The 21,465-nt window shown below is 41.1% G+C and overlaps 1 protein-coding gene across 3 annotated transcripts in view; it reads left to right on the plus strand.

Moving 5' to 3' along the window:
- The window catches only part of RPAP3 (RNA polymerase II associated protein 3), a 54,210-nt gene that overhangs the window by 1,631 nt on the left and 31,114 nt on the right, over nucleotides 1-21,465 (plus strand). For 2 of the 3 annotated variants that reach the window (XM_081958596.1, XM_081958594.1), the window contains exons 2-9: nucleotides 2,230-2,382; nucleotides 11,092-11,229; nucleotides 12,553-12,666; nucleotides 15,453-15,580; nucleotides 17,951-18,072; nucleotides 19,793-19,863; nucleotides 19,946-20,077; nucleotides 20,560-20,687. In XM_081958596.1, the coding sequence (XP_081814722.1) occupies nucleotides 2,230-2,382; nucleotides 11,092-11,229; nucleotides 12,553-12,666; nucleotides 15,453-15,580; nucleotides 17,951-18,072; nucleotides 19,793-19,863; nucleotides 19,946-20,077; nucleotides 20,560-20,687 (986 nt within the window). Of the gene's footprint in view, nucleotides 1-2,196; nucleotides 2,383-11,091; nucleotides 11,230-12,552; nucleotides 12,667-15,452; nucleotides 15,581-17,950; nucleotides 18,073-19,792; nucleotides 19,864-19,945; nucleotides 20,078-20,559; nucleotides 20,688-21,465 lie in introns of all 3 variants that reach the window. The other variant, XM_081958595.1, reaches the window with a different exon arrangement.

A 21,465-nucleotide genomic window follows, 5' to 3' on the forward strand; every position in this document is an offset into this window, starting at 1 on the left:
TGCTGCTGGTGTGCTTTCTGGGCGGCTGGTCGCGGCGGCGCGTTGGAGGATGCCGGCCCGAAGTCACCGGAGCGCTGAGGCAGAGGCAGGGAGGCTCGGCAGACTTGGGCTAAGTGCCCTTTATTGAGGCAGCGGCGGCAGACGGCTGCTTTGAATGGGCAGGCAGCTCGGTCGTGGCTGCCACTGCAGCCTAGGCAGGGGTTGGCGCTTTGGCGGGGGCGCTGAGGAGTCCGACGCTGCGAAACAGGAGCCAGGCGGACGACCATGTCCCCTTCCTCCGGATCCTCGGGCAGGGGAACTAATTCGTCCACCAGGCAGGTGCTGATGGGAGGCGGTGGAGGCTGCAGCTGGAACATCTCCACCATGGACTTTTCTGAGAGTTCAACTGCTCTGGCCTCGGCAATCGCCTCCTGGAGGGTCACCTCAGCTCGGGCCAGTAGGCGCCGCCTGAGGCGGATGTCCTTGACCCCACAGACAAATTGTTCCACCAACGCTGAGTCAATGTTGGTGAACTCACACTGCATGGCGGAGGTGCGGAGAGCCTGGAGGAATTGACTTATGGATTCCTCCGGCTTCTGTACGCACCGCCAGAAGGCATAGCGCCGAGCGATCCACGACGGGGTTGGCGCATAGTGGTACTGTAACTTGCGAGTCAGCGTGTCCCAATCAAGGGAATGGACCGGCTGAGGGGCCGCCAGGGCTCCGGCGGCATTAAACATTGCTGGTCCACAGCAACTCAAAAAAGAGCTACACTTCTCGTCCGCTGGGATGTTCCTGTTTCCATTGGCTATCAGAAAACACTCGAATCTCTTGAGGAAGGCATCCCAGGATTCTCTGGCAGCCCTGAACGGTGCGAACGGAGGCATCGAAGCCATCCCAGCGCCACAATCGAATCTGCTGCCTCAGAGAATCGCGGTAAATTGTTAGACTCGCCTGTCACGGTGGTCAGCGTGGTGGGTCAGCGGCCGCTGTATCCCACCCTCGTCGCCAGTATTAAATAGGCGAGCAAGCAAGAGGCTGACACCGCTGAGGTAATTTAACAGGTTTAATTGCAACAGGTCTTCAACAAGCAATACAGGAGAGAATTCAAGCTTTCCCTGCTTGACAGCTATTTATATGGAGCTGTCAAGCAGGGCAACCAATCAGAGGATAGGAAGTGCCCGCGTTTAGCCAAGCCGTGTCTTGTCCAATCAGACGCGGCTTGGCTGTTGCCGGCAGTCAGGCAGGGAAAGCCTGACGTCACTGTTAGAATACTACACCAAGGCTCCAGAGCGTTTATAGTACACCGCCCCGAGTCCCTTTTGGGAGAGGGGGCGGTCTATAAATATGAATAAAGTAAAAGTAAAGTAAAGTAAAGTATAGGAGCCTGGGGAGGGCGAAAAGAGCCTCCCCCCCCCAAGGCCCTCCGGAGGCTTCATGAGCTTCCCTGAAGCCTTCGGAGCGCAAAAAAACGGCCCTATGGGCAAACCGGAAGTTCGGGAACGGACTTCCGGTTTGCTCGGAGGGTCGTTTTGACTGCTCCGGAGGCTTCAGGGAAGTGTCCTGAAGGTACTTCAAGCCTGCGGAGGGCTTCCAGGGTGGGGGTAGGGGGGGAGGCTGTTTTCGCCCTCCCCAGGCTCCTATAAAGCCTCTGGAGCCTGGGGAGGGCAAAAAAAGCATGCAAAAAATGAGGGGTCGCGCCTGTAGTGTGTCCATGCGCACTGGGGGGGTCGCGCATTGCATTATGGGTGCGGCACACCCGCACACTACCCCCCTGCGCTCCCCCGACTTATGGCACGCGAGCCAAAAAGGTTCGCTATCACTGCCTTAGTGGCTGATTTATTTTCAGGTGAACTGGAAATCTGATTAGCTGTGGTAGGACAGTTGTCAGAGGAACTTTGCAGAACTTTGACTAAGCCCAGCTGGTTGGCAGGACATCACTTTCTAGTACCAGGGTTCTTCATAAGATGCTAAGGTGTTCGCTTAGAGCAGATTTTATTTATCCAAAAGGGAAATGCAATGTGGCAGCTGTCCTTCAAAGAGGCTTTGAACCTGGATGATTTCAGTTTGCTTGTGTTATTTTACACCTAGTATTGTAATAATCACTGGTAAGCTGATTTTTCCACAGTAAGTACATGTGATTTGCATAATTCTATGCCAAAAAAGATGTTTATTTTTCTTTTTCTTTAAGGTAAAATTTGTTTGTGATTCTTACAGACCTTTCTGTTTTTCAATGCATTCTTTCATCAGATGAGTTCACCAAATAAAGCAATTGAGTTACAGTTGCAAATACGACAAAATGCTGAGGAACTTCAAGATTTTGTGAAAGATTTGGAATCATGGGAGAAGGATATTAAAGAAAAAGATCATGATCTAAGGCATCAGAGTGGCACTGCCGAAAAAGTAAGATTGGTGATTTGATAATGAAATGAATAAAGACACATTGAAATACAGTCTGCTAACTAGATCATCTAATTACAAATAGAACTACAAATAAATCACCTATATAGTTAACTTAGGGTTCAATTATATTGCTTCTGTGCCAGAGACCTAGGAGTAATGGACAGATGGACTTTCTTGCTATAGGTCTAAGTAGAATATCATAAAATAAAAATGTATTCCTTTTTAAATGCTTTAGAAATTGCTACAATTCTTCCTCATTGTTCTACAGTGAAGAAAATCAAACAATATTTGGGAGGGTGGAATGGGATATCTTAAATTCAAACGTTTGTCTCCACATCTTAGGTGAGTCCTTTAGCTAGTGTAAACTGTTTCAATCTGTCACTGTTAAAATCATGTGAGAAGCAAAACCTTTTATGTTAGGACAGATTGTCAGTGTTCAACTCGAAGTGGAATTGCCCTTGTTGGAAAAAAATATCCAGGTGCAGTTCCAAGCTGGGAATAAAATAGAGGCTAATTGGAAAGGTTCCCCTTATTGATGAAGCAGAACCACCAACTGCGTGTGATTCTGGGACAGCTGACAAAATGGAGTTTAGAGTGGGTGGGTTTTATACCTTCTGAATTCCTGTGGGGTCATTTAGAGGTCATGGCTGGCTCTATAGGAAAATGGAGAAATGCAAATTATTGTGTTGCTTATCTGAAGTTTCTGCCTGACCCAGTCTTTCTGAATTGATTACCAAATCTGCATTTCTATAAGCTGGTCTCTTCAATTTCTGCTTGGGGCAGGGAAACCAGCTGGTTTCTTCTTCCCTTAAGATTTTTTTTCCATTTCTCCTTTAGGGGAAATATTCTATTCTGCCTTTTTAATATCCCCCCAAATATTTCATTCTTCCAAGGGGTGTGTGTGTTCCCACACCCTGTTAGTTAGAATTAAAATGAATGAGCTGGAAGAGATCTTGGAGGTCTTCTTCTCAAGCACGAGAACCTATAATATTTCAGATAAGTGACTGTCTAGACCCGTGATGGCGAACCTATGGCACGCGTGCCACAAGTGACACGCAGAGCCATTTGTCAGGGCACGCGAGGCGCTGCCCTGTTAGCTGGCCAGTGCGCATGCGCGCGCTGGCCAGCTGAGTTCACCTTTTTAAAAGCTATTTTTCGCCTTCCCCAGGCTCCAGAGGCTTTATAGGAGCCTGGGGAGGGCGAAAAGAGCCCCCCCGCCCCCCGGAGGCTTCAGGGGCCGTCCCTGAAGCCTTCGGAACGCTTAAAACCACCCTCCGAGCTCCGGTTTGCTCGGAGGGTGGTTTTAAGCGCTCCGAAGGCTTCAGGGACCGTCCGAGGCTTCCCTGATGCCTTCGGAGCGCTTAAAACGACCCTCCGAGCAATCCGGAAGTCACTTCCGGTTTGCTCGGAGGGTGGTTTTAAGCGCTCCGAAGGCTTCAGGGACCGTCCGAGGCTTCCCTGATGCCTTCGGAGCGCTTAAAACGACCCTCTTGGAGGGTGGTTTTAAGCACTCCGAAGGCTTCAGGGAAGCCTCTGGACAGTCCCTGAAACCTCCGGAGGGCCTCCGGGGGGTCGGGGGAGGCTCTTCGCCCTCCCCAGGCTCCTATAAAGCCCCTGGAGCCTGGGGAGGGGAAAAAAAACATGTAAAAATGGGGGGGTCGCGCATTTTGCGTGCATGCGCACTGGGGGGTCGCGCATTGCATTATGGGTGCGGCACGCCCGCACTCGACCCCCCTGCGCTCCCCCCACTTGTGGCACGCGAGCCAAAAAAGGTTCGCCATCACTGGTCTAGACTCTTCTTAAAAATATCCAGTGATGGGACTTCCGGGATGGAGTCACGCCGGCACGGAGCAGAAGAACATGGCTCTGTTCTTTCTGCTCAATTTTCCGTGCCAGGAGGCTTGCAAAGGCAGCTCTGGGTCTCAGGGACCAGCGACAGAGAGGGGAAGCTCAGAGGAAAACAGGGAGAGGTGCAATCCCCTGTTATAGTAGGAGAAACCACTCAAATCCGTCACCGGAGAGGCTGGCCTTTATGGCCAGATCCGGAGGTGTGACAGCCGTTTAAATGGAGAAGGAAGCGAGAAGAGGGAAACAGCTGAAGTATTGGTGGAATTCGAGGAGTTGGAATGAAGTACTGGTGTGACTCTCAGGAAGTGTGAACCTATAGCTTGGAGGGTGAATGAGTCTCCAAGGCGGGGGAAAAAGGTGGCACTTTAGCAGTGGGAGCAGAGCCTTGAGAAGACAGAGTTAACATTCAGAGAAGGAATGGAGGAAATGTACTGCCGGCTTGAGCTTGCTGGAGAATTACCATAGGCAGAAGGAACCCGAGCTGAGATTGTGATTAGACTGGGACTAAACATTGCGGATTGCAGAAAAGGAAAGAACCAACTATAAGAAGCTTCTGCCTGGGAAGAAGACAGTGGAGATTTAATCTGGCAGGGGAAGTGAGAGAACTGTGATAATGACTGTGCTAAATAGATAGAAGGCCTTGACATTAAGGGAGGAGAAGCTGATGCAACAATAACAACAAGGAAAAAGAACTTTCTAAGTGTCTGGTAATCTGTGCAATCTAAGTAACCTGATACAATTATATAAAATCCTGTATATATATTAGATATAGCTGCATCAACAGAGGGATAGAATCAAGATCACGTGAAGTGTTAATGCACTATGTAATGCCTTGGTAAGGCCACACTTGGAATACTGCATTCAGTTTTGGTCACCACGATGTAGAAAAGATGTGAAGACTCTAGAAAGAGTGCAGAGAAGAGCAACAAAGATGATTAGGGGACTGGAGACCAAAACATATGAAGAACGGTTGCAGGAACTGGGTATGTCTAGTTTAATAGAAAGAAGGACTAGGGGATACATGATAGCAGTATTCCAATATCTCAGGGGTTGCCACAAAGAAGAGGGAGTCAAACTGTTTTCTAAGGCACCTGAGGGTGGAACAAGAAGCAATGGGTGGAAACTAATCAAGGAGAGAAGCAACTTAGAACTGAGGAGAAACTTCCTGACAATTAGAACAATTAATCAGTGGAACAGCTTGCCTCCAGAAGTTGTGAATGCCCCAACACTGGAAGTCTTTAAGAAGATGTTGGATAGCCATTTGTCTGAAATGGTATAGGGTTTCCTGCCTAGGCAGGGGGTTGGACTAGAAGACCTCCAAGGTCCCTTCCAATTCTACTATTGTATTACATTGTATTGTATTATTTACTGTATAGCTGTTAGTTTAAAACTAGACTTGGAACTTTATATAGAATACCTTAAAGACCTTTCTATTTTATACTTTCTGACATATATATTCTCATAGATACTTATAGATGATATCCAGTGGACATATGTGTATGTGAAAGCAAACTTATATAGACCTATATAGTATATTTATATATATTTATATAGTATATTTATATATCATTGATATTTTTATAATGCAATCAATTTAATAAGTTAAAAAAACATTACATATATTTATATTTTTAGAAGTAGACTTAAGATATTAAACCTGCGATATAAGTATTATAAGAATTACTCATAGTAAATGCAATATCTATAACTTTTATATTCCTTATAATTAAATAACAATTATATTAAGCTTAGTATCACGGTTTATGAGTAGTCATAACTCATAAATAGTTAGACCATCATTAGATTATTATTAGATTATTAATTGTATTGATCAATTGTATAAATAGGGTATTGATTGTATTATAATATAGGGTGTTCTATATTGTGGTCACCAATAATAGTTAGTGAAGTAGGTAGAAGGATTTTGAGGAAGTGAGATGGAGACAAAAAAAGATAGATAAAGGGGAAAAAACGGGGATATATGGTACTGTGGAAAAACTTTTTAAAAAATATAAAAATGACGAGTGCAACCAGCACAGTTACCAAAATTGGGGGGAGGGACAACCACGACGATAGCATCCCCATCAGGACCACATTCAGTGGAAAGCATGCTAGGAGGTGAGACATCAGGCGCCACTATAAATCTACAGAACGTGCAATCAACCCTAATATCAATTCAGTAGACGATGAAGATGCAGGAGGTAATGACAAAAAGTCTTGAAGAACTTAAGAGTGATATGGGGGAGGTGAAAGGAGATACGCAAATTAGATGATAAAATTGATACAATGCAGGAAAAGATAACACAAAATAAACAAAAAATAAAAATAGTGGAAGCTAGAATGAAACAAACGGAAAAGAAATTAGATAAAACAGAAAGTAAAATGATGGTGGTAAACAAAGAAATGGAAGATGCCATTATAAGTTTAGAGAGATCAGTGTTTTATCTTAGATTCCAAAATATAGTGGAAACTAAGGAGGAAGATCTTCCAAAGTTAATGGCTGAACTCCTGGCTGAACGTCTGCAAAAAAGCAAGCAGGAAGTGGAAAATGACTTGGACGAAGTATATAGGGTCTACACAAATTATGCACGCAAACACAAACTTCCAAAAGAGATACATGTAAGATTTACAAGAAAAAAAGATAAGAGACTAAGTCTACAGCAAAACAAGAGAAGAGCCTCTGGTCTATAAGGAAAAAGAAATCATAACACTAAAGCAGATACCAAAATGGCTAAGGGAACAGAGAAGAAACTACCATTTCCTATGGACCCAACTGCTCAAATACAGAGTGATGTTTACATGGCTTATCTCTGAGGTGATGCTAATAAGCTGGAAGGAAAAAAAATCCGTATTGACTTGCTGGAAAAGGCACAGGAGTTTTATGATCACTATATTATAGGAGAAGACGAATAAGATAGCATAGAGGAAGCAAAAAATAAGAGTCAGGAAGAACAGACGTCAGAGGAAAAACTTACGGAGCAGGATATAAGGGACCGAAAGGAAACAGAACGACAGGAGAGAGAAGGAGCCAGGACAAGAACAAGGAAAGGACCAAAACCAACATACAAATAAGATGGAAGAGGAAATAAAGATGATATCCTTGAATATCAATGGTATCAACGGCCAAGCAAAAACAAACATTAACAAGACTCAAAAGTCAGAATATGGATATTATCTGCCTACAGGAGATTCATTCACTTTTTTCAGTCAGGAAAACATCTTAGAAAAAGAACTCCAAAATTATTTGCAAGAGAGAAATCTACCAAGTATTTCAGAGGAGGCAAGATGAAGGAGGCAATAAACAAAAACAAAAACAATAAATCACCAGGACCAGATGGGATTCCTGCAGAGATATATAAAAAATTTCAAGAAACTTTTGAGGAAATCATGTTAGAATGGTACAATGAAGTATTAGAACAAGCAAAAATGCCAAGTTCATGGACTGAGGCATTTATAACCTTAATTCCAAAAGAAGAAACAGACAATCAATTGATCCAAAACTATAGGCCAATCTCACTACTAAATGTTGACTATAAAATATTTATGACGATTATTGTGGAAAGACTTAAAAAAATATTAAATAAAATATTCATTCGGATCAAAACAGATTCCTACCCAAAAGACAATTAAGAAATAATACAAGAATTATAATGAATGTATTAGAATACTATGAAGCACCTCCAGAGAAACAATTAGCATTAGTATTGGTAGACGCGCAAAAAGCTTTTGATAATTTAAATTGGCAGTTTCTTATTACACAATTAGCTACAGTGGGGCAAAAAAGTATTTAGTCAACCACCAATTGTGCAAGTTCTCCCACTTAAAAAGATGAGAGAGGCCTGTAATTGGCATCATAGGTAGACCTCAACTGTGAGAGACAAAATGTAAAAAAAAAGACCAAACAATCACATTGGCTGATTTGGAAATAATTTATTTGCAAATTATGGTGGAAAATAAGTATTTGGTCACCTACAAACAAGCAAGATTTCTGGCTCTCACAGACCTGTACCTTCTTCTTTAGGAGGCTCCTCTGTCCTGCACTCATTACCTGTATCAATGGCACCCGTTCGAACTTGTCATCAGTATAAAAGACACCTGTCCACAACCTCAAACAGTCACACTCCAAACTCCACTATGGTGAAGACCAAAGAGCTGTCAAAGGACACCAGAAACAAAATTGTAGACCTGCACCAGGGTGGGAAGACTGAACCTGCAATAGGCAAGCAGCTTGGTGTGAACAAATCAATTGTGGGAGCAATAATTAGAAAATGGAAGACATACAAGACCACTGATAATCTCCCTCGATCTGGGGCTCCACGCAAGATCTCACCCCGTGGGCTCAAAATGATCCCAAGAACGGTGAGCAAAAATCCCAGGATCACACGGGGGGACCTAGTGAATGACCTGCAGAGAGCTGGGACCAACGTAACAAAGGCTACCATCAGTAACACACTACGCCGCCAGGGACTCAGATCCTGCAGTGCCAGACGTGTCCCCCTGCTTAAGTCAGTCCATGTCCGGGCCCATCTGAAGTTTGCTAGAGAGCATTTGAATGATCCAGAAGAGGATTGGGAGAATGTCATATGGTCAGATGAAACCAAAATAGAACTGTTTGGTAGAAACACAACTCGTCGTGTTTGGAGGAGAGAGAATGCTGAGTTGCATCCAAAGAACACCATACCTACTGTGAAGCACGGGGGTGGCAACATCATGCTTTGGGGCTGTTTTTCTGCAAAGGGACTAGGACGACTGATCCATGTACAGGACAGAATGAATGGGGCCATGTATTGTGAGATTTTGAGTGCAAACCTCCTTCCATCAGCAAGGGCATTGAAGATGAAACGTGGCTGGGTCTTTTAACATGACAATGATTCCAAACATACTGCCCGGGCAATGAAGGAGTGGCTTCGTAAGAAGGTCCTGGAGTGGCCTAGCCAGTCTCCAGATCTCAACCCCATAGAAAACCTTTGGAGGGAGTTGAAAGTCCGTGTTGCCCAGCGACAGCCCCAAAACATCACTGCTTTAGAGGAGATCTGCATGGAGGAATGGGCCAACATACCAGCAACAGTGTGTGCCAACCTTGTGAAGACTTACAGAAAACGTTTGACCTCTGTCATTGCCAACAAAGGATATATAACGAAATATTGAGATGAACTTTTGATACTGACCAAATACTTATTTTCCAGCATAATTTGCAAATAAATTATTTCCAAATCAGCCAATGTGATTGGTCTTTTTTTTTTACATTTTGTCTCTCACAGTTGAGGTCTACCTATGATGCCAATTACAGGCCTCTCTCATCTTTTTAAGTGGGAGAACTTGCACAATTGGTGGTTGACTAAATACTTTTTTGCCCCACTGTATTATGAAATTTGAAGAAAAAATTATTAGAATGATTAAGGCAATATATTCAAACCGGACAGCTAAAATAATGGTGAATGGAGATCTAACAGAAAAAGTCACTATAAATAAAGTGGTCAGACAAGGATGCCCACTATCTCCTCTTCTATTTATCCTCTCATTGGAGGTTTTACTAAAATGGATTAGGGAAAAAGAAGAAATAAAAGGGTTAAAAATTTTAAAGAAAGAATCCAAAACACAGTCATTCGCGAATGATATGGTTTTTATAATAGAAGACCCCCCTGAAACAGGGAAAATATTAATTCAAGAAGTAGAGGAATTCGGTAAAGTTGCAGGCTTAAAAATAAATAAAAATAAAACACAGATAATTACTAAAAATCTTACACAAAGGCAAAACGAGGAATTAAAGAGAGTATTGGAAATGCAAATAGTTAAAAAGGTAAAATAGCTTGGAATCTGGCTAACGGCTAAATGTTCTATAAAAGAAGACAATTATTCAAAATTACTACAACAAATACAAAAGGACTTGGAAAATTGGGCTAAATTACAATTCTCATTAATTGGAAGAATTGCAACCATAAAAATGAATATCCTACCAAAAAAATTATTTCTATTCCAAACTGTACCAGTAAAATTAGGGAAAAACTTCTTTGTGGAACTAAATAAAATGATTTTAACATTTATTTGGCTGGGGGGAAAAGCTAGGATAAAATTAAAATTACTACAGGACTCTAGAATCAAAGGAGGATTTGGCCTCCCAGATTGGGAGCTTTACTACCAGGCAGCAGTGGTAACATGGCTCAAAGAATGGATAGTACTCCAAAAGTAAGAATACTGACAATAGAGGGCCATGATTTACAGCTGGGCTGGCATACTTTTATCTGGGAGGGAAAGAGTCAAGTCCATAAATATTTCCAGAGACATCTGGTAAGAGGTAACTTTTACACAAAAATTCCAAAATGGATATCAACCTTGGAAGCAATTATCTACTCCAGTGTAATAGATTTGAACACAATAGTGACATATAAGGAGTCATTGGATAGGCAAGGAAAACTTAAAACAAATCAGGAGTTAAAATTACAGGGAATTGAATTAGTCATGGCGGCCACATGACCACGGAGACATCTTTGGACAGCGCTGGCTCTTCAGCTTTGAAACGGAGATGAGCATTGCCCCCTAGAGTCGGGAACAACTAGCACATATGTGTGAGGGGAACATTTACCTTAATACTACATGTGATCTTGATGCTATGCCAGTTTATTCAAGTTCTACTATTTTGTATTAAATCATTGGTTTCAGATTTTCTGTTGAGATGTTTGGAAGATTTTATGGTTTTCCCCTTGGACAACCACTTTCTAGTGGTTAATGTTTTGGATCCTTGTCTTTTAGAAAAAAGCTAACATTGATTTTACACTGCTGCATTCCTGTTTTATAAATGGATGTCATATATTAATTGTCAAAAGTTTTCTGAAATTATACTGCTATATTTTCTGTTATTAGGATTTACCCCCAATTCGGAATGAAGCTTACAAAAAAAAGAAGAGCAAAGTTAAAATAGTCTCAAAACAAACAAGTGAGGAAAACAAAAAGAACAAGATAAAATCTTATGATTATGAGGCTTGGGCAAAGCTGGATGTGGTATGAGAATATTTTTATTAAATATGTTTATCAAAATGCTAGGCAAGATTTTGTGACATTTATATACACAACTATACATTACTAGTTTTTAGGTTGTAAATAATGTTGGTAACAGTACTAAAGATACCAGTCTTGTGTTGTAGTACTTTATTAAAACTGGTATCCAAATTTTTTAAAAATGCTTATTTTATTAAAAAAAAAGTATAGTTGACTGTTCTGACCCCCCCTCGCTCTGGTATACCAAGTCACTCCGACACAAAGTCTCTTCCAGATGTTTATTGACATACAGGTTCAACCTTGGCAGCAATCCAGCCTGCAAAGGTCAAGATAGCACTCTGGGCAGCAATCCAGGTAAACCCTTTGGCAGCAATCCAGCCTGCCAAAGTACGACACAGATCTGAGCTTCTCCAACTCCAATGATCAGTTGATTCCTGCAAAGGGTGTGTCCACAAGCAGTCCCTTTATAGTCTGGAGAGGAGTCTAATGATCAGCAGCTGAGAGCAATTACCTCCTGCTCAATTGCTCCTTACCGGTAGCACACCAGTAACGAGCATCTAATAGCTCACTGCTGATGTCTGACTCACTGTCCTGTGACTCCTCCCCACTGCTCCAAGGCATGACATCAGGAGCCCCCTTCCTTTGGCTTTCACCACTGCTCCATGCCTCAGGCGCCTCCTGGTGGCCAACCAGCCTCTCTGCGCCCTGCTCAGAGTTGGAACCCTGTCCAGGGTCCTCCACATCCTCCTGAGCCGACTCAGAGGGACCCTCGCTGTCGGAGTCTGGTGGCAACTCCAACGGCTCCTGCTGGGCCACAACAGTTGACAATATTGTGTAGCATGCATTAAATTTGTTGTAATGCCTAAACACTTTAAAGTTTAGGGGTTGATTTTATTTATCTGTTGCACATAACCTTAATGCTTTCATGAAAAGACACTATATAAATATAATAATATTACACACACACACACACACACACACACACACACTTACACTTTTAATGTAAAAAAAATGCCAGACGTAGGAAGAAGATGATTATGCTTCTAGAAATTATGAAGAAATTTATTTCCTTTATTAGATAGGAGTTTGATGGAATAGTTGGAAAGGCTATGATTCTGCCATCGATAAAAATATTTCTATATAGTACCGGTATTATTATTAAATTTATATGCTGCCCTTCCCACTATCAAGGGACTTTATAGACTTTATATATCTGCAGGGTTCTCTTTATTTATCATATATTTACTCAGATTGCTTCCTTGCTGCATTATATACTCATTCTTTAAATTTGTTTTGCCTTCGTAAGATTTGCATTTGTCTTTTCAGGATAAGATACTTGAAGAATTTGATAAGGAAGATACCACTCATGACTCAGTGTCAGATTCTGAGGAAGATGGAATTCGCATTGATACAGAAAAAGCTCTTACTGAGAAAGAAAAGGTTATTTGTCATGTTTTAGTAGACCCACATTTTTTCTTCTAATGCCTCACTAAGGAACAGGATAAATTAACCTATATAAAAACTTGTATTCTCAAACTCTAGTTGAGAAGAATTTTTTTCTTTATATTATGCCTTTATTATTTGTACAAATAATTCAAGGCATACTCCTTCTATTTTTCCACAACCATGTGAGGTGGATTGGGTAGAAAGAGAATGACCGGCCCAAAGTCACTTACCTGGCTTTCATGGCTAAGGTGGGACTTGAACTCATAGTCTCCTGCTTTTGACTTCTCTCTCTCTCCCTCTCCCTTTCTCCCCCCTCTCTCCCTCTATCTGTCTCTCTCCCCCTCTCTGTATCTCTGTCTTTCTCCCCCCCTCTCTGACTCTCTCCTCCTTTTCTCCCCCTTCTCTCTGTGTCTCACTGTTTCTTTCTGTCTCTCTCCCCTTCTATCTCCCCCTCTCTGTATCTCTGTGTCTCTCTATGTCTCTCTGTGTCTCTCTCTACTATCCCCCCCTTCTCTCTCTCTCCAGCTGTGGTTACGAGAGGAGAAGGAGCAGGAGGGCCGCCCAAAAGGAAGCCTCCGCAGTGGCTCACGTTGGTTCCTCAGCCAGCCCGGATTTCCAAAAAGTTCCCAAGAAGAAAAAAAGAATAGCAAACATCCCCAAAGAGAGCTCGCCGGGTTGTCCCAGCTTCGGCTTTCCAAGAGACAGAGAAGAGACAGAGAGAGATGCAGAGATACAGATAGAGAGAGATACAGAGATACACACACACACACACACACACACACACACACACACACACAGATACAGAGAGGGTGGAGACCGGCTGATGGATGAGCGTCATTGGTGAGGAGGCTCTGGCTTTCTCAGAGCCTGATCCCCAGGGTGGGCATGTGAGATTCAGTGGGGCCAGCCACCTTTTCCTGTTGCCCTGAGCTTTACTCCTCCAGTGGAGTGGTGCCGCTGCCAGCTTTCATTGAAAAGCGTCCTTCGGGTGACAAAAGTCCCCCATGCAAGTTTTAAAGTCAAGGCTGGGTGCTGCGCGTCTTGTCTCCCTTTCCATCATACCCCACTTGAATCCCATTCCTACCCTGCCAGACCTCGTGTTAACAAAGCTGGCATCGGTTGCAGCTGGGTCACACCAATATCTTGGTGTGGAGAGCAGGTTTCGTGTCTCTCCAAGGGACAGGCACGCCCAGCACCAACAAGGGCCGGAAGAAGCTCCAGTAAGAGTGAGGCACTGGCTGCTTCTCCATACCCCGCTGTTGCCCTCACCTTCTCAGGCCAGGCAAGGAGTGACTGGGAGAGAAAGGCGAGGGGCGGGGCCAGCCAGTGGTGGGAATCACCCAACAGGGAGCCACAGCAGAGGGCCCAAAGAGCCGTATATGGCTCCGGAGCCACAGATTGCAGACACCCAGGTTAAAGACAAGCCCCTCATACCTGTCACCCACTCCTTCCTCCTTGCTGCACTCAGCTGACTAATCTGCCTGCATATTCTGATACATATAGCTGTGAAAGATTGAATCTGTGCATTGCCATCACCCTCCCTCCCTTCTTTTTTTCCTTCCTTCCTGTGCAGGGGGAGAGATTGGGGGAGCTGTGACTTTCCCACACAGTGGCAGGGGCAGTCCCAGCAAAAGGGACGCTTCGCAGGTTGGGAGGCCAAGCCGGTGAGCAGGGTATGGAGGCTTGTGGTGTCCATCCGGGCCAATATGTGATCAGCCTTAAATCTGACCTGTACGGCCACCCTGGAGCCAGCAAGGAGCTTCCCCAATGTCTCTGCCCTGCCCCCTGATTGTGCACACAGGACGCGAGTGCAGGCATCCTGGGTGAAAGAGAAGCGCTCCGAACGCAGTCAGCTTGCGGGACAAGATGGTCCCCAGGAATGCCAGGCCCTGTGCGTTTGCTGCCTCCTGTGTGTGTGCCCTGTGCGTTTGCTGCCTCCTGTGTGTGTGCCCAGGGGGAAGGGCAGGAGTGGCTCCTCACTAGCTCTAGGACAGCCTCACAGATATAAGGCTGACCACATTGTGGCCTGGATGGACGCCACCGGATTGTAGATCAGCGCCCAGTCAACCTGGGCTGGGCCAAGGCACTGCAGGCTGGTCCATCGCTGTTTCCAAGTTCCCCAATGACCAGATCTAACCACTTCGTGGGCCGGATCTGGCCTGCGGGCCTTGTGTTTGACATGTCTGTGCTAGAATAAAGCCTAAAAACTAATATGAATTCTTATGTATCTTAATGTTTAAAAAAGTAAGAATTGGGAGTTGATAGATTGTGAAATAGATTGGCGTTCTGTCTTTTTTCAATTTTGTTATCTAGTCCTCTTTATTTTATCTCTAAAACAATCCCAAGAGTTAGGCTACAGTGAGAAAGTAATAGACCAATTTTTGGAGTGTTATTCTCTCTTTTATAAAAGATTGTTTGGTTTTTTATTCAGTCATTCAATTTACACTATTTGGATACTACTAACTGAAGTTAATAATTCTTAAAGAGGTTCAGATGAAATGTCATAAAATTAGATTTATAAGTACAAATTGCCATTTGAATGGCTAAGATGATATGGGAAATATAGCATTTATTAACAGAAAATTTTTGAAAAGCCCAGAATATTGTGTTTGAGTTGGACTCTCCTGTTATATCAAATTTAAGGATTTCATTTATCTAGCACTTGAAAATAATTTTGTTGGTTTCTAAAACTGGGCAAGTATTGTTTCAAAGACATGAGAAAAAGAGAACAAAGGTTTGTACTATATTCATCTTAGTGTTTATCACATTTGTTTTAACAGGGCAATACTTATTTTAAACAAGGAAACTATGATGCTGCAATAGAATGCTACACAAAAGGAATGAATGCAGATCCTTACAATCCAGCATTGCCTACAAATAGGGCATCTGCCTTTTTTCGTTTAAAGAAGTAAGAGTTTGTTTACTTCCATCATATTTCAGTTCAAATATAATTAATTGCAGAGGATATTGAATATATATATATATATATATATATATATATATATATATATATATATATATATATATATATATATATATATATATATATATATATATATATATATTTTATTGGGATACATTTACCACATCATTACCTGGCCAAAAAAAATTCTTGCTAGTTTTAACCTTATAATTATATATATGGATAATAAGCCCAAATGAGCTTTTGAGCTCATGCGCTAAAATAAGCCCTCCCCTGAAAATAAGCCCTCCCTGGAAATATTGCAACACCACCTGCACCTCAAAAATAATAAGACCTCCCCAAAAATAAGGCCAAGAGTTTATTTCGGGGGTCAAAAGAAAATAATACACTCATACATACACAAATATTATAACAAAAAACAGCACTATTTTTTTCCTGTTGGAGGGCAGTGCAAAATAAAGCTATCTGAAGATTGCAAAATGTACTACAAGCAAAGAAAACAAAAAACTAATACATTTAAAAAAATATGTGCTTCAAGAAGAATTACCTCATTTCTAATTCATTTTTATTGCACATCAAATTTCACCTTAACGATGCTCAGGAAAATGCATTTTAAAACTCTCATTTTAGTAATAAAACAATTCACACAGAGGAAGACCAAGTGATAACGATAGGCCCAATGCATTTAATTATTGAATAAATTTTGAACAATTTGTGCTTGCTTTTTGTTGTCATTTAATGTGCGTGCTGGGCAAGAAAACCTTTCTATCAAACAGACAAAATCTGGAGAGTTAACTCTAGGAAAGCATTCTTCATTCGTGGTTACTTTTGTGACATTGTTACTTGGAACAGTGCTAGATAAAAGAAGGGAACCAAATTTCAGACAACTTCTTTGTTTTCTGCTATTTTCTAGGTTTTTCCCCATGCTATTTAGGTTTTGAAAAACAAGGATCTTTTGCTAATCCTGTGTTAATTTTGTCTGTTAATGGATCTTTTTAAATACTTTACAATCTTTAGTGTATTACAAGTAGTCCTCAATTTAGGATGTCATTAAATGGCAAAAAAAATATATGCTCATTTGGGAAAATGGATTCAGATTTAGAACTACAAGGTTTGCTTAACAATTGCCATAAAAATGTTCAAAAAAGTTGGGCCTTAACTTACAATGGCAATGGCTTAGAACCAGAATTCTGGTCCCAGTTGTTGTCATAAGTTGATGACTACTTATACACTGAAATATTATTCATAAGAATAGTGTCACTTCTGTAACTGGCATTGCTTTTTGGTAAAGTATTTTTCAAACTAACTTTGAGATTTAGTATTCCACAGGTTATGTAATGATCAGCATGAGATTGAAATGAAAAGTAGTAATAAATTGAAACTACAGTTTATCTATGGGCCACAGACAGCGCTTCAAGCCAATTGAGTCCATTCATCTTGCTGCTGGTCATCTTTCTTTACTTTCACTTGTCCCAGCATTACAGCCTGCCTAGAATATCACTATTTCCAATTTGTAATTCCAATTTGTAAACTTCAGGGAAGTTTAAATTTGTTAACCATAAATACAGACCACGTGAAATTCACCAAATTTGCTTAGATATACATAGTAGTAAAGAATATGGCCAGAGCTAGACTGTAGGGAAATTAGCCTTTATAGAGCCATAGAGTCACTGATTCTAAATTAATATTTTTAGAACCTTAAAAAGGGTTAATATTTACCGGGGGGGGGGGGTGTTTCCTAGCAGGGTATTTTTCCTGGACACACTTAGATATTATGTTACAAATTTAGTCTAAGGGTTCATGTAAGCATCCTGTTTTCTCTTTAATTACTTAGGAACCTTGTTTTATTTCAAATTGTGTCTATAACCTAGTTCATTATTAAAGGAATTGATTACAAACTAAATTGAAACACCAGTACCATAACCGTGGTTGGCTGGTGTTCTCCTCCTCAAAATTGGACTGCCAATGTGAGAATTTTCCCCCCACAGTCCTTCCAATGTTCAGTAGTAGACTGTGTCTTCAACAGACTTGATAGCTTATGAAGTTAAGAATGGAAGCTTTTTTACGCTTTGCTCCAATTGTTCATAGATGGCTTTGAGAAATAATATGATGAAATAGTTAGATGATGGATCTAAAAGGCCCAGGTCCAAATTCTTCCCTATGGTAACTTGCTAGATAACTTTGTACGAGATTTCTCAGCCCTCGGTATTTGGAAAAATTAGAGGAAGATATCTTATTGAACTACTGAAAGAAATGTAACACATAAATAGTACGTCAGAATCTATATCTGGGCTTTTCCTTTTATTAATGTTTTCAATGAATAACTATTTTAATAGCCATACAATATCATTTCAGGTTTTCTGTGGCTGAATCTGATTGCAATTTAGCCCTTGCCTTAAACAAAAATTACGTAAAGGCTTATAACAGAAGAGGGGCAGCTCGTTTTGTCTTGGGAAAGTTTAAGGGTGCCAAAGAAGGTACATGCCATGTATTGTATAATGCATTCCTTTTTTGTTATGTTATGCAAAACCTTTGATTTATATAGTATATTTTTCAGAAGTTCACTATTACTTTCCATACACTGCTGTTTCTCCAGTCTCAGCATAGAAGAATTTGGCCAATTATTCTTACAGGTTGCTTAAGAGTTTTTCTTGTGTTATTATGGGAAATATCTGTGATTTAAAAATTTTAAACACTGAACATAATATGCTTTATCTGACCTTTGTAGGAGATGATATGGGAAATATCTGGTTTAAAAAAATTAAATACTAGCATAAAATGATTTATTTGACATTTGTAGAAGATCTTAAGATTTCTATATACAAGTTATTTTTTACAGTTTTATCCCATCTTTAGGTAGACAATAAGTTATGTTAATAAATGGATAACATAAAATGAACTGTGGCTATGTTCAATCAAAATGAAATGAAATGAAAACAAGTACATGCAAGTTTTTAATATTGTAGAATATAACTATAATACTCTAGGCCAGTGGTGGGCAACCCGCGGCTCGGGAGCCACATGCGGCTCTTTACACCCTTTAATGCGGCTCTTCTGTGTGCCGGGTGCCCGCTCCCCTCCCTCCTCTCGGGCTTCGGAGGGAAGCTTCTGCAAAAGCCCAGGCGAGTGACAACCAATTTTGGTCCTATGACTGCAGAATGCTGCAAAATACCATAAATGCAGGCCAGTTGTTGAGTGTTTCAAATGTGATTGGAACACTCAACAAGGTGACCACAGTGTGTGTGTGTGTGTGTGTGTGTGTGTGAGTGAGAAAGACAGACAGAGAGAGGAACAGAGAGAGGGAGTGAGGGAGGGAATCAGAGAGAGACTGACAGACACACACACACACACACACAGACAGAGAGAGACAGAGAGGGGGAGGGAGGGAGAGAAAGATAGACAGAGAGACACACACAGAGTGAGTGATTAAGTGAATGAGTGAGAGACAGACACACCCACATACACAGAGTGACAGAGAGAGAGGAAGGGAGGGGAGAGAGACAGAGGGAGAGACAGAGACAGACACACACACACACAGAGTGAGTGAGAGACAGACAGACACACACACACACAGAGTGACAGAGATGGGGGAGGGAGGGAGAGAGAGAAAGAAAAAGAAAGAAAGTGGGAGAGAGAGATGAAATTAAAAACAACAACATACAAACCTGACTTACTCAAACTATCCAAGGAAATGCAAGGCCAGTGTTCACATTAGTGGTTGTGACTTTGTCAGTCAATGTCAGGATGTAATTTTCTCTACATTGTAAGGCAAATTTTATGGAATTTAACGTTATCGATAAATAATATTGTTCTAAAGTTTTTGTTTTATTAGTTGTGTTATTTGTATCCTCCCGACCTATGTGGATACTTGCATGCAGAATATTCTCAATAAAAACTTATTGAAACTAAAAACAGTGTACCATCCTATGTATTTTCGGTTTTAAAAATGTGGCTCTCAAAGTAAATTTCAATCGTGGTTTTGGCGAGATTTGGCTCAGTTGAAAAAAAAGGTTGCCCACCACTGCTCTAGGCAAATAGTGTGTATTTCAGGAATGATCTACTTTATCTAGCTCACAGTTTTTGCAAAGCGTCCATAAACCATGTCATTTTATAGCAGAACCTTATATTTTTCTTTCTTTAAAGAATTGCTTATAAAATCATAGTTTTTGAAAACTCTACCTTTATTTCTTCATACAGATTATGAAAAGGTTTTGGAATTAGATCCAAACAACTTTGAAGCGAAGAATGAACTTTGGAAAATTGAACAGGTGAAGAACATCAATCAATTTGCCAATGACCATGATTTTGTGTAGCTAAATATTTGAAATATTGTTTATGTTTTTATATTAGTCTCTCTTGTCAAAAGAAAACTGTCAGGCTGAAGAAACAGATACTTTTAGGAAAGTGGAAATTGCAGAAGATGAACTGAAACAATTGGAGGAGGAACAGTTAAAGCAAAAAGCTATGGCAGAAAAAGATTTGGTAAGCAGCAATGCAAGAATATTTTTCATATATTTAAATTGGAATGTTTTTGGTCTAACGAATCATTTCTTGGCCAGTGACAGAATGACCATACTATTCATGGATTACATTCTCATAATTGATGACTACGTTAGCCCAGTATTGATAAACTGTTTTTTTTTCTGTGCTTGCTTTACATATCAGTAATTTCAGATGACACATTGCTTACAAATTGGCTTATGACATCTCAGTTAAACTTATAATTTCAACAGTAATGCTAATTGTGGTATAAGGCAGTGTAGTCCAAAACAGCTGGAGACATTATGTTGCGTACTGCCTGATACCAAGCATACAGAATTCTATATAGCTGTTTAAAAAATTTTCCCATGGTCAACTCTTCCTGCTCTACTCTTGCAAATAAAATTATTGAGAAATGTGTTATTTTCAGTACATGAATGCATATATTTAGATTACCACATTATTTCTTTTTCCAAATATGATAGGGTAACAGATATTTCAAAGAAGGTAAATATGAACTAGCAATAGAATGTTACACACGTGGAATAGCAGCAGATGGCACCAATGCACTTCTTCCAGCCAATAGAGCTATGGCCTACCTAAAAGTTCAAAAGTGAGTTGTGTGAATTTACCATTTTTATAAAATTCACTTTAAAATGCATAATGATTTTTATTAAACCAACTGTTCATTTTATTGGACATTGGTAATGGCTTACGAGGAGTCCTTGGAGCTCTCTGAGCTTGCTTTTTTTCTTGCAGATGTTTCTAGTTACCTAGTTACCTGCAGGATCGCATCCTACCTCATACATCCCTGCGACCAATTCGCTCCCACAGGGAGGGATTCCTCCGGGTGCCGTCCACTAAGCAATGCCAACGGGCGGCGCCCAGGAGTAGAGCCTTCTCTGTGATGGGCCCAACCCTCTGGAATGACCTCCCCCCCGATATCAGAACCACTACCGACCTCCGCTCCTTCCGACAGAAACTTAAGACCCACCTGTTCCAATTAGCTGGCCTGGCCCATTTATAGTCCCATTTTATACCTCCTGGCAAACATTTTATTCTGGGATAGTTTTTTAGGGGTAGTTTTTAATGCATTTTTAAATTTTAAATTTGAACTTTAACTATTATTGTACAGTAAATTATATGTTACCTCCTCCAGCCACATCTATATCTATTTTTATATTTATATTGATGTATATTTATTGTGTTTTTAATATGACTGTACACCGCCCTGAGTCCCTTCTGGGAGAGGGTGCGGTCTATAAATTAAATAAAAGTTAAGTTAAAGTTAAAGTCATTACCCTAATTAGGTAACATCATCAGTGCTAGTAAGGAGATTTGTCAGACTGCCAGGCTTCTAGAAATTCCCTGGCATTTTTGAACTTGACCTG

This window comes from Natrix helvetica (genome assembly GCF_964273705.1).
Source record: "Natrix helvetica genome assembly, chromosome: 6".
NCBI lineage: Eukaryota > Metazoa > Chordata > Lepidosauria > Squamata > Natricidae > Natrix > Natrix helvetica.